The sequence below is a fragment of the Monodon monoceros genome, unplaced genomic scaffold, assembly GCF_005190385.1.
Source record: "Monodon monoceros isolate NGI ecotype Baffin Bay Population unplaced genomic scaffold, NGI_Narwhal_1 Super_Scaffold_2, whole genome shotgun sequence".
In the NCBI taxonomy this organism is placed as follows: Eukaryota; Metazoa; Chordata; class Mammalia; order Artiodactyla; family Monodontidae; genus Monodon; species Monodon monoceros.
In genome coordinates, this window is record NW_021703776.1 from 13242111 (window position 1) to 13255865 (window position 13755).

The 13755-nt window shown below is 42.8% G+C and overlaps 1 protein-coding gene across 2 annotated transcripts in view; it reads right to left on the reverse strand.

Annotated features, from left to right (window-relative positions):
• Positions 1-13755, reverse strand: part of POU6F2 (POU class 6 homeobox 2) — a 360760-nt gene that overhangs the window by 47481 nt on the left and 299524 nt on the right. For both annotated transcript variants that reach the window (XM_029234024.1, XM_029234025.1), the window contains exon 5: positions 4176-4322. In XM_029234024.1, the coding sequence (XP_029089857.1) occupies positions 4176-4322 (147 nt within the window). The remainder of the gene's footprint in view (positions 1-4175; positions 4323-13755) is intronic.

Genomic DNA, 13755 nt, shown 5'->3' on the forward strand with positions numbered 1-13755 from the left:
CACACACACACACACACACACACACACACACACACACACACACACACCCCTATTGAACCATCCAGGGTAAGGATGAGATTTCCGTAACGGAAATTAATGTCCTACTATTAAGATTCTCACGTTCTCAAACTCCTCACACACAGCAGGTTTGTGTGCCCAGTTATAAACCGAAAACACACAGCTTCTTAATTAATAATAACAGGTACCATTTATTGAGTGATGGTATTATTGAATGATGACTATGTGCCTGACCCTGTTCTAAGCCCTTTAGGCCTAGAAGCTGGTGCCATAATAATCCCCATTTTTTGGATGCAGAAATTGGGGCACAGAGAACGTAAGTCAATTGCCCAAGGTCTCACAACTGGTGAATGGCAGTCTGGTTCCAGAGCTCATTCTCTTTGCCTGTAGACTGTACTGCCTCTGCTGTATATCCAAACCAAAGAAAGGTTTCCAGAAAATACTAGACAAACTCTGAACCATGATGATGACAATGATGCTAATTAGGATAATCATTTATTGAGTCTTTGATGGTGCACTCAGGCGCTATGGTAGGTTTTTTCCCCACACGTCTCATATAATCTTCATAATCAGGGGCTTAGTTTTGATTATTTTTATTTTATAACGAAACCGAGGCTCAGAGAGCTCAGGTAATTTGCCTAAGGTCACAGAACTAGTTATTGTCTGACTTTGGATTCAAATGAGTCTATAGCTAGCGCTCATGCCATTGCCTAGCTTCCACACCCGCGTGAGTTCCTGATTCAGTGAGCAAAGAGAACCAAAATGTTCTCAGCACTGCGATAGCCATTATCAATTTCATTATCACTAATTACCATTAGAACACTTGGTACCTTCCCACCTCAGAGTGAAGCTGCGTGTGATATAATTTTAAAATACTTTAACATCCCTGGGTAAGATATGTACTTTGTGACTTTGGAATGTATTATTTTGTTAGAATTATTCACTCTTCGGACCAGTGTCTGACTTCTGAATTAACTGCAAATGAATGGCAGGGTTAGAAGGGTATAAAATGTCTGAAGTTGTTCCTCCATATTTGCTCACAACTACTAGCTGGAAAAAAGGAACATAAAAATTCCTTAACTATATCGAAATTTACTGAGATCCAGTAAATGGAAACATAGTCAGATTCCAAGACAAGGAAGCAAAACTACAGTCCCAGGTGGTAGGATTTCTTGTTGAGAGTCTAAGGCCCTAGAGCTTGAAGGAAGATCTGGGCACGTCTCCCTGTGCGGGCATCTGCCCAGCCAAGAAGGCAGACCGAGGATCACCTGCCCTCCGAGCGCGAGCCACTAGCTCAGTCTGCCTCATAGGGGTTGAGTTAGAGTTTTGAAGATGAGGCTCTGGTTTAGGAAGGTTAAGTCATTGCCCTAATGTCATAAGACCAAAAAGAGGTGGAGCCTAAACCCACTCCCAGGCAGGTCTGAAATCGGCCAGGGCTCTTAACTACTGAGTAATCCCACTTAGGTTTCCAGGGAGCAAAGAGAATCTTAGCAGGGGGAAGCAAGGATCAGGGCCTTACTGATAACACAATGCCCCTGCTTGCAATCAACAGACCTACCGTAGCAAATTATCAGTGGAGTGAAACATGCTTTTCTAACTTAGGTTTAGATTTTAATGTTACTACTCCCAGGTGAACTTTCAAATTAAAAAAAAATAGTTGATGTCAAGAACTCAAATGAAAGAATCTCTAAATATATTTAGAGTTTTCTCTTTGTATCCTTTCTGGGAAAGCTCCATAGAGATTTCTAAGGAATTGAAAATGGGCTGCATGTAGTAATCCTAGTTTACATGGTATTTTGAACGTGGCGATTGCATTAACCTGATTCCAATGTATTCTTACCTTTTGTACCACATTAACACAAGCCAAAGGAGTACACACACACGCACACACAGCCCAAATAATATTTGCCTTTTGGGGGATATAATTTGACTACTTTGTAAGGCTCAGATAGGTATCTCTGTGCCAAGAGGTGCAGGGCATGCACCTTTTTCTGGGAAGATGATGGTGTTTATATTACAAAGATTTAAAAAAACCTATAGTGCTGCATCAGTGTGGCCAATTCCTCTACTTTGGAAATGGGAGCATCTTGGTCTCTTCTTGCACTAGGAAGGGGACATGATGCCATTGGGACGTGTCTAAAACTCTCAGACAAGACTTTATAAGTGGCCATGATTGATTTCTCTGTTAAGTTTGTTTTACTTTAGGAGGTTTGTGTACCATATCAAATCAACTATTGTAACACAGTTTCTAAAATAGAAAAATTAAGGTTAAAATCAACTCTTAATGTATGCAGAGTGCCAATCAAGCTTCAACTTTGAAGCCCATTTCCTTAGGGGCACTTGTGGGGCTGGGAGCCCCTGGGATGGGGGCTGGCCAAGGCCACACAAAGCAGAGGTTGTAACTCTAGCCCCTGAGAAGGAGGTGGATTTGTAACCGGCAAAAATGATCAGCCATTAAATCATCAGAAGAATAAACTAATAATTCCTTCTAAACAATAAAGGATTTTCTTCATCACAAATACTCAAGAGGTGGGGCACAGTAGTACATTTTACTTGGACATGGAAACAAGAAAAATCAGAGGGAAATACACATCAATGTTATGCTGTCTATCCTGAACTCTTAAAATGTACATTTCAAGGGTCCGCGGCCTGGCAGGAAGGAAATAGCATGTTCTATTTGGGGCACAACTCCAGGAAACAGCTACCAGGACAGACCTAATCTGAGTACGGCTTATAGATATTAGAACCAACATTTCCTCCACATCAATACCCCATCCCTCCAGAAATCTTAATAGGCTTTTGAGAGCCTCCATTTAGAGCCGGCTGCATAAAATGATCCTTTGATGAAAAGGGATTGGAACAAGGGTTAAAGTCGACATTGAAAGGTGACCGTGGAGGGCACAGTGTTCACACATCCCTCCTTTAATATGTGTAGTGTGCACCTGTGATAAGATGATTCATTACCTGGGGCCGCTCTTTGACAAGCTCCATCGTTCAGGCCTCAGGGGTTCTGATGGGACAATCCTGCACCCGCCCAGGAAATATAACAAGATCCTCTTTTTTTTCCCCCCGGGATGTGGATGGAGCCGGTTTAGCTTATAGTGCATCTCTATTTACCCTTTATGTAAAATAAAGCAAGGTTCAAGACACCTCAATTCCTGTTCCCCTAGAGCAGGCCAAGCATAGAGGAGTAACCTCACTGCTGGGTAAGTAACCTGGGAGGAGAAATCTCGGCAAGGTTGCAAGCTCCTTCTCTCTTGTGTTTCATCATCAGAAACAGCAACATTTGAGAACCAGGTGCCCTACCCAGCGAGGCTGGGCTCTGTGTCAGGCCTTTGAATGGAGGGCACCCCTGACACCATCAGCTTCAACCCCTTTGGCTCTGCACGCAGCTTTCAGGTTTACTGGGGTCTTGAAGAGGGACCACCTTCATCAAGAAGCCCCGTCAGCATCTTGGTGGTCGCGATGCGGGCACATGAGCAGTGTGAGGGAACAGACGTGCCTGATGGTGACATGAGCAAGGTTTAATGGCCCTAGCAGGCTGAAGTAAATCTACAAGCACACGAGAGACCGCTGAGGGCTAGTGAGAATCAGCAAGTGGCTGGGCGCGTCGGCGACTGGCGGTTTTGGGATAACTCTAACTCACGCCTTTTCTTTTTTACCTTTACAGGACATCCTGAATTGTTTCCCATCACCTCCGCATACATCCAGAAATAGCTTTCTTAAGGTTAATTTAAAAATCTTAGAGCAATTAGGGAAGGAAACTTACCAGTCTCCTCCAATACCCAAATTTCCAAAAAATGAAAAAATAAAAATAAGCAAAATGGAAATCTTACTTGTAAAATGTAACTGATTTTTCTTAGAAAGAGTCTCCCAATCCTGAAAAGTAATTTCTTCAATTAAGGTCATAACATGAGTCATCGTATAGAAATAAAACCAAAATAAAACTTAGTAGACATTCTAGGGGAAGGAAAAAAATCTTGCCTCTAAATTAGAGAAACACCTCCCAACCCTTCTCTTCTTGACGTTGCTGGTCAACATTATTTATTTGCCTTGTACGGCTGCGGTTACATATCACTGTCATGCAAAAGAAATTCATTTCTTTTCCAAGTTCAATCTGCCATAAAAATTCACTCTTGTTCCCATCTCCCACTCACCTGTCCTTGTGCATTAGTAACTAGTTGACCCGTGACCCCCTGCAGACTGGAGAGGGCATTGCCAAAGGCCTGTGAACTTGCTATGGAGCCCATGGCTGCTGCTGCTGCAGCCGCTGCAGCCTGACTTGCTAGTGGATTATTAACCAGCTGCAAAGAGAGAAAAGATCAGGGTGAAACCACCAAGACACGCACAGCACACGGAAACAACATTCACTTGTGGGGGGAAAGTTATCGCTCCAAATGGCTCATGCAAAGGGCCTGGGGAACGTTCCCTCTGAAGCTGTAGGGTTTGGGAAAGGTTGGAAATGAGGTTGGAAGGGAAATATTCTCCATCAACACTGGGCTGCTTAATGGAGCCTGGGTTTGGGAGTCGCCCCAGGAGGGAGGGAGGTGGGCCCCAGGGGCGAGGTGGGACCTTAGGATCTTCCCAGGTGGAGAAATAATTTTGGAGAAGTCCCTGGGTTTTGTTTGCTAGACTAAATAAAACTTGGAGAAAAGGTCTTCTTTGCTTGAGGCAACCAGACTGAATGTGGGATTAAAACAGGATGGGAGTAGGGGTGGAGGAGAGGAAGAGATTTTAGGGATTTATGCAAATGAGTTTATCATTTTCATTTGTGAATTGCAGTTTCATATCTGGTAAGGCAGACGCCTCACCCCCCGTCCTTCTCCAAGGATTAAGGAAACCAAAGTCAGGAGAAATAGAAATCTCCAGCCTCTGTGCTCTCAGAGGCTAAGTCTAGGGTTGGGACTTTTGGGGGGGCTCACTTGAACCATGGGATTCAAGGTCAAGGACAAAGGTCCCCTGGTGAATGGTCAGGTTGACATCAGCTTGCTGTTTTAGCTCATATACAGCCTTCCCTTGGCCTCTTTGCTGGGACAAGAGTGAGCTAGGGAGGAGTTTGACAGGGGAATAGTGGCGGGGTGGGGTGGGGGGAACGGAGGGTGGAGAGAGCCGCCCAAAGAGGAGGTTATGGCTGCCAAATTTTGTTTTTCTGCGGAGGCCAATTCAATATTCTTTATCCTGCCAATTTTCCACGTCACAGGTTTTCAGGCCTTCTGACCATGAGGCAGAAGTGTAGCTTGAACTAAAATCTGCATTTAGGTTAATGACTAGATATAAATGCAAGAAACATTTAAACTATTTTCACAGTAATGGTTTTGATACATGAATTTCATTTGTATTTATTCCAGGGTGTTATTTTTTCCCATATAGTTCCTCTCAAGTACAGCAATTGTTGTGTATAATAATGCATTTTCCATCACCAGTTCCCACATCCATGAAATTCCTGCATTTAGCAGAAACCTGCCAAGACTAAGACTTGGTAGAAAAAATTTAATGCCATACTTAATTCAAGTCCTAGAAGCTCTTTTAAAGATGCCTCTTTTTTTTTTTAACTTTCTTCTTTACTTTCTCTTTACTGTCTCAGTTTCTTGTCTTTTTCTTTCTTTTCCTTTTTCCCTCCCTCTTCCTCTCAAAACATATTTTATTACTTAATTCCTCTGGAAATTTGCCTAGAGTTCATGTCATCTGATGAGGATGGAAATACTAATTGTCAGAGGAAATATCAGAAAGGACAAGAATTTAATAATTCTCCCCCCCATTAATGTGATATCCTTATCTTATTGGTTTCTTTAATAACGAAATTTCACAGCACTAGTTCTACAGTCATTCCATTGACCCAGCACATTTTTTTAGCAATGAAAATCCACTTTCAGCTCATTACATTATGTGTCTTTTGCCTTTATCTCTCTCCTAAAAGATAATGGTTTTCTTTTTAAGGAGAAAAAAAAATTCTCATTCATTAGCCTAAAGAGAAACCCTGTCTTATCCCAGATTACCACCATGGGATTTAAAATTCAGGTTGGCCTTGATCTTGGTTTTCTGAGGATATCTGTACAGTGTATAGGAGGCAAGTAATGGTATATGTTGAATGGAAACTCTCCTTGTTTTTGGCTTGACTCCCTAAAGTGAAAGAGTTTATAGTGTATTCTTTTTTTTTCACTTCCAAAGTGAGAAGACCACTTGAGGAATACCTTCCCCAAATGGCCAGGATGGACACTGCCCAGTGGTACACAATTCTCAGGTCACGTGCCGGTTGCTATGTTTACATTTCTTTTCATGCAATACGAGCTGAAATCATAATGAAATTCCTGAATTTCAGGGAGCTCTCAAACTAAGCTTCTTAATCTCAAAGAAAGATTAAATTATGTGCAATTTGGTTCTAATGTTGAATATGCAATTTTGTCCACGAATTTTGAGTGAAACATTTAAATCAGTACCTACAGAATGCTTTCTAAAGAAGATAAGACAATGCTTCCTATTTAATGAAGAGAAAATATTTTTAAAAATTGGAAGACATTTCTAGGTCAATCAAAAATTCACATAGGAAATTTTGGAATTACTCTCTGGATACAATACAATAGTGTAGATGAGAATTCCCAACATTTAGGACACTAGTGTGTTGTTTAGCAATAGTCCCATGTAGTCACAATAAATTCAGGTATTATATAAAGGATAAACTGTTGTTCTGAATATAAAACAAAGCACCTACTTAAAATCAGCCTCTGGGCCTTTGTGTTATGGGGCCAGGAATGGGAATACTTCTACTGTTTTGGAAGATTGCTTCAGCGACCATGGATGTACAGATTTTATTTTTTTAACGTTTACTTTCTCTATATCCCGGTCCTAGATTGAAATCCAATCTGTTCCTGTTTTTGCAGCCTTTCTCTCTTAATGAAGCAAATGCCAACTCGATGGCTCTCTTCCTTGCATCCCTAGGTCTTTGTGAAGGGTGCAGGGCTCTGGGGAGATGCCTTGCTGGCCTCTGGAAGCAGAGTTGGAAGTGAAGGCAGGGGAGTGAGTGGTATATACAGAGACCAGGTACAAGTCAATCTGTAAGCTGACAGCATTTCAGATGGACCGTTGGTGTTGTCGATGGATGCAGCTTCCTAAATATCTTTTGGCTTTTCTGTCTGGAACTGCCAAGGCGGGGATGTAATATGCATTAAGATACGTGGCAGGAACGGTCAGGAAACCATAAGTGTTCTCTTCATCACCTTGGGTCATGTCACTCTGTATTGTCCCCAGTCATGTCATATTAGCAGCGTTCCTCTCAATACTTCTTCTTGATTGGAGACTCGGGGGAGATTTGGACAGTGGGGAGCCCAGGCACAATAAATGCATATAATGAGCATGTTATTCTAGGACCAACTGGATATTTTGAAGGCACTGCCAAGCGTATGCCTTCAGATCTTTCATTGCCAATGTACCTAACCAGCAAAGGATGGCCCAAATGAGGTCTGACTGTGCTACACACTTGCGTTTGCAATAGACCAGTTCGAAAGACATGCTGCATTCTGGTGCATGCTTGTTTATAAATGTGGTAGCTCTCAAAGCAGGATTTGCATAGAGAGTCCTCATGTCACATCCAAATGGATTCTGGGCCCTGAATACATCAAGCTATAGTTCTATAAGTCTCAGATAGTCTAAAAACCTACTAATAGAAACACTAATTCCTTAAGACAGCCCCCTGAATTTTCGAGAATAAAAATAACAGGATAATAAAACAAAAATAGTTTTGTACCGGTAAGCAAAGGCTTCAAACCTCACAGAGCCTGGTCTATCCATTCATGCAGTTGAGGGCATCCGCTCTGAAACCAGACTGCCTTGGCTTGTGACTTTAAGTAAACCATGCTTCCTACTCTCATAGGTTAAATGGGTGTAAACAGGGCACCCCTGTTCATAGAGTTATGATGAGAGTTAGATGAGATAACATATGAGAAAAAGTTTTGGAATGATACTTGGCACACATCGTGTTCTAAAACAGTGCTATAGCTATTATCCTCGGAGTTCCTAGTGTGCAGCAGGGTTCTGAACTGATTAATTTACCAGAATTAGAACTCACCTCCACAAGTATCTTTTTACTCTGGAAGTAACGTGAACACAGTAACTGTAGTCTCCATTTTTATACTTTAAATTGTACTCTCTAATTTTATTTTGCTTATTTTAAAACAGTAGCTTGAAGAAAGCGATTAGCTAAGTAATGTGATTGTTAGATGAGATGAGATGTATAATTGAAAAGATAAATATGGGATTTAAAGATATTTCAGATTGGAGGACATCTGAAAGAGGTAGTTAAAGCATGACATCACCTGCTGGCCTCTCATATTTGATCACGTATAGAGAAATGTATAGAGAAAGCAGTGTTTTGATTCTGAGGCCAGGGTAGGTAGGTGGCAGAACAGCAAGAGAAGACCTTTTTTTTTTTTCTGGTCTGTTTTATCTCACGCTTAGTTTACAACATTTGTTAGGGTTCCAGAAGGACACCCATTTTGCAGTTTAATTCCTGCCTCATGTCAAACTATGGTGAATGAGTCTATCCCACAGTTGTTAATTTGATAGTGAAGGCATGCAGGAAGTAGATTCATAAAAAAATTTTCCCTTGGGATTTGCAATGGTTGATTTCTCCATTCACATATCGATAGGGATATTGGGTAGTCATCTCATAATGAGAATAAATCCATATTCCCAAATCCATAGGGCTCTATGCACATCGTTATTATCTGTGGACACTAAATGGTGATGGAAAGAAAAACTCTGATACAGTTTCTTCAAGGAGGACTCTTAGATGGTGTCACCTGTGTGACATCACATAAATGTCACCAGAGATAATGCGGTGGGGTATCCAAATCTAGCCCCATCTTCTCTTTCTCTGAAAGACTCCCATTCTACAGCCTGCTAAAGAATTCAGGTTTCTTGAATCTGAGCCTTAGTAGTCACAATATTGTTCATGAAAATTTGCTGATTATATTATTCTATTAGTATAAACCTTATTTACAAGACTACGGCAGCATAACGCAGCACTTTGGCTGTAGTGTTATATTCTATGTCTATGTCTTTGTACCAGGAGGACCTTACGAATGCAGCCGGCTCAAACCTTTCTTTGGAGCATAATTGCTCATGATCTATAGTTTTATTCTCCTCATGAGCTATATGAGTTTTATAGAATATGGATTTTGGAGCAGCTCTTTTTGCTACTAACTTTTCAATTTAAAACTCTGAAACTGTGGTGCCATTTGTTTTTAAATGAGGATGTTCATGAACACATTCATCACAATTCATTCCCCATTTAAGGTCTGAAATGACTTGCAGTGGCTGCCTAGAAACAGGAGGGCAAATGTGGCTCTTCATTTCCATACACTAGGTCCTTGACTTTTCTTATACTGCAAAACGTGTTTCTTGGTTCCTTGGGACTCTTTTAACCAAATCAGTATTTCCACTTCTTACCCTCAAGGCTTCTCTTAAAGGTCAAGGAAATACCGGTAGACAAATTCTGGAAGGGTGGCCATATTCATCTCAATGACCCACCCGATGTGTGTTCTATCCTACTAGGTTTTTCCCTTTGAGCTCATGATTATTATGTGTTATGAAACCCTCATCACAGCAATCAGTTTTGTGAGTTTTATTTTATTTTTTAATTTTAATGTTTATTTTTGGCCTCACTACGTGGCACGCGGGATCTTAGTTCCTTGACCAGGGATCAAACCCGTGCCCCATGCAGTGGGATCGTGGAGTCTTAACCGCTGGACCTCCGGAGAAGTCTCAGTTTTGTGAGTTTTAATATTGAGTCAAGCTTTGCTGCTTGCTCTCTGCCCACTTCCCTGAAGAGATGGCAACGTGCTACATGCTGCCCGTCCAACTCTCTACCAACCAAAAGTCTCCATTTCCATGGCTGAGACGTCTCAGACTGGAGTGCATGAGATGTGCCATGATGACTCTCAGATACTGCAATGTCCTAAAATACCTTCGAGTCATCAACGTAAAGTCACATGGATTTCAGTCTAGTCTCAAAATGAATTATATTTAATTTATTTTAATTTTCTGGCCAACTGTAGTATAGTAATTTTCTATTAATGCTCCAGTAACTTTCTATCAATACCCAGCTACACTGGCTAACAGAGGAATTTTGTAAATGACCTAAAGTCTGAGGTTGAGTTTCCCAGAAACAGGATGGAGGGGGAAGGGAGGAATTCCAATCTGGCAGGGGCTCTGGAGTGTGAGTTCCCACTCCTGAGGCAAGGAGGCTGGGTGTCCACACTCAGCACCTGACAGTCCCAGTTCACATCTGTGGGGTGGAGGAGAGGCTTGGGACTCAAATCCCTGGGTACTGTTGGCTCTTTGCTCTTGGGACAAAGTGGAGTGTTTGGAAGAAGAGCTGCTCGTGCTGGTTTTTGAAAGCCCCCCAAGACGGGGGCAACTTACAGAAAAGAAGGATTCCAAGGGATCTGGGTGGAACTTGAACAATTATGGCTACAAGGCAAATGTCGCTCCCTTTCACTCATTTAAGTCTTAACCCTGCAAACATTTATTCAGGACCCACTATGTTTTGGGCACAGTGTGAGAAAGATGGTGTGAATGACAGAGTGACATGTTCCCTACCCTCTGGGGACTTATAGTCAAAGAGGGAAAGAGATCTGGTAGGAAGAGATGGGAGGTAGGAAAAGATGAGCTGTCCAGGGAGCAGTATCCAGACCTGGAGGGGGTGGCAGTCTGGTGTGGGGTCAGTGAGAGAAGAGGTGGTGGGTTCAAAGAGACCTGGGAAGGCATCTCTGATTCTGTCTCTGTCTACCTTGTGCTCGCTCAGAGTTGCACAGAAATGTGACTGGCAATGAATGAACCATTCTATCTGAAAAGGGAAAGGGGAGCAGCACAGTGTAAGGATTAAAAGCTTGCATTCTGGAACTAGATTGCCTGGGTTCCAATCATGAAGCTGCCAGTAACTTGCTGTACCTTTCTGCTAAGGTCTGAATGTTTGTGCACCCGCTCCCTCCAATTCATATGTTGAAATCTTAACCCCCAAAGATGATGGTATTAGGAGATGGGGCCTCTGGGAGGTGCTTAAGTCACAGGGGTGGAGCCCTCACGGATGGGATTAGTGCCCTTATGAAAAGAGACCCCATAGAGATCTTTAGCCCCTTTCACCACATGAGGACACAGTGAGAAAGCACTGTGAATCAGGAGAGGGCTCTCAACAGAACTCAACCATGCTGGTGCCTTGATCTTGGACTTCCCAGCTTCCAGAACTGTGAGAAATAAATTTTTGGTTTATTAAGCCACCCAGTCTGTGGTGTTTTGTTATAGCAGCCTGAAAGGACTAAAACACTTTCTGTGTCTCAGTTTTTTCAGTGTTCGTAAACTGGGGATAATAATAGGAGTAATGATGTAATGGGGATGCTGTGAAAAATACATGAGTTAATATATGCAAAATACTAGAAGAGTTCCTGGCATACGGTAAGCACTATGCAAATTTTGCTATAATAATTTTTATTCCTTCCAGGAACTTCTGGCCACACTATTGTTTAGGTTTGCATCCCCTCTGCCCCTCACTCCCTTGAGGGGAGTCACAATGGGACTTTTTGCAGATCCTCAACTACCCTGGGGTGTTTGCACTTGCTGTTTCTACATCTGCAACCCTTTCTCATTCACATCTCTCTTCTCCCAGGTCACCTCCATAGAGACACGTTTCTTGACTACTTTATCTAAAAAGCACTCCCTTTCTTTTAAAGATTCATGCCAAAACATGTACAAGGAAATGATACAATGTTGGGGATTCATTCTGAAATAATCTACGCAATGGGGAGAAGGGGTGGGGATATAGAAGAGGGTCTGGTGTTGATCACTGTAGAACCTAGGTGGTGGATATATACGGTTCATTATGCTATTTTTTTTTTTTTTTTTTTTTGTGGTACGCGGGCCTCTCACTGTTGTGGCCTCTCCCGTTGTGGAGCACAGGCTCCGGACGCGCAGGCTCAGCGGCCACGGCTCACGGGCCCAGCTGCTCCGCAGCATGTGGGATCTTCCCGGACCAGGGCACGAACCTGTGTCCCCTGCATCGGCAGGCGGACTCTCAACCACTGCGCCACCAAGGAAGCCCCTCATTATGCTATTTTTTCTACTTTCACATGTGCTTGCAATTTTCCGTAACACAAAGTTTAAAAAAAAATTCCCTTTCACTCTCCATCTAGTTTTCTCATGTATTTCACAGCACTTGTAGAGTCTAATATTACATTAGTCATTTGTGTATTCTCTTCATCCCTCTCTCTAGAATATAGTTTTTGGTTCACTGCTGTATCTTCAGCTCTTCAACAACACCAGGCACCCAGCAGGCCCTCAGTCAACATGGATTGAATGAACATATGAAGGAGTGAGTCAAAGATATCTAGGCCTGACTGGGATCTTGGTGGGAGTTGGACCTTCAATTTACAGAAAAGAGTGAAAATTTTGGAGGAAATCTGTCTAACCTCATCTTTTTCAAAACACAGCACCACACTTTAAAGTCTCTCACACCCACTGGACTGACTGACCAGAGCCTTGAATATGGGTGACTCAGTCCCGAGGGTTCGTGAATAATCCCTGATGGGTCAGTTTCTCGTGTGAGTCAGCGCCTGCACTTACAGCATTCCTCTCAGCTGCCCAGGCAGACTCCCCCAGGGAATTCTGGGAATATCCCAGGATATAAAAACAATGGCAGCATCTAAGGATGAAGGCTCTTCCCTGGACCTCTTGGACCAAAAGCATCCCTGGAAATTGCATGTTGAGAATCGAGTGGGGATGGGGCTGCGTGGAGGGCTTAGGCTCCAGGTTTGATGTTACTTGGGAGCTGAAGCATAAGGAGGCAGTGAATGACGGCTTTTATTTTTTTTTTATCCTTGGGTTGTGTTGGTGGAGATGGAGTTGGTCTATGGGGTTTGCATCCCCAGCCCAGCCCCATGGACTAGAGCAAAGCTCCTGCAGACAGCAGCACGGGCAGGAGCAGAAAGGGCTGTTTTCCCCAGATAAGGATGGATCCATGTGTCCCTTTGAGGCTGGGTGGCAGAGTGTGACATCAGTGTAGGAGGGGCATGCTCTCCCTTCGTGCAGCCTCACTGTGGTGGGACTTCAGGAGGTGTCGACCACTTGGGCATTTACATGGTCTGTGGTTCCTGGAGGTCACTGGGGGCAGTGTCAAAAGTGAGGTTCTATTCAGATGGCTTTGCAAACCCTGCACATCAATGCAGGTGAACAGAGGGGAGACTATGAGCACATGTGGATGCCCTGGAGAGTGTTCTAGAAGGACACTGGAGAGAGAGGTGGATTCTGAAGAGGGCCCAGGTCCAGGTTCTGCAGGATGATTGATGAGATCTGCACCAAGGGAACAGGGACCCCTTGAGGGAGGGGAAGGAAATAAGTCTGGCCAGCACACTGTGATTGGCTGCAAACTATTAGAAAGCTCTCCGATGGGGGGCATTTCTTTTTTATTTTTAAATTTACTGATAAAATTGTCAAGCCCAACGCTGAGGGGGAAAAACTAGTGTGTAACTTACCCCAATACATTTGATTTGGAAGCAGAGAGGTCAGTATTATGGAAACTCACCAACACTAAATCAGACTTTATCTAAGTTATATGCAGGCCGATACTGTGTTACCACCAGCTTACACATCTCATTTCCTTTTCTGTCTAGTCCTCCATTTAATAACCTGAAAATCTATCTTTTTATTGAGTTTCATGCTATTTTCCTACTTACATACAATAGCGCTCCT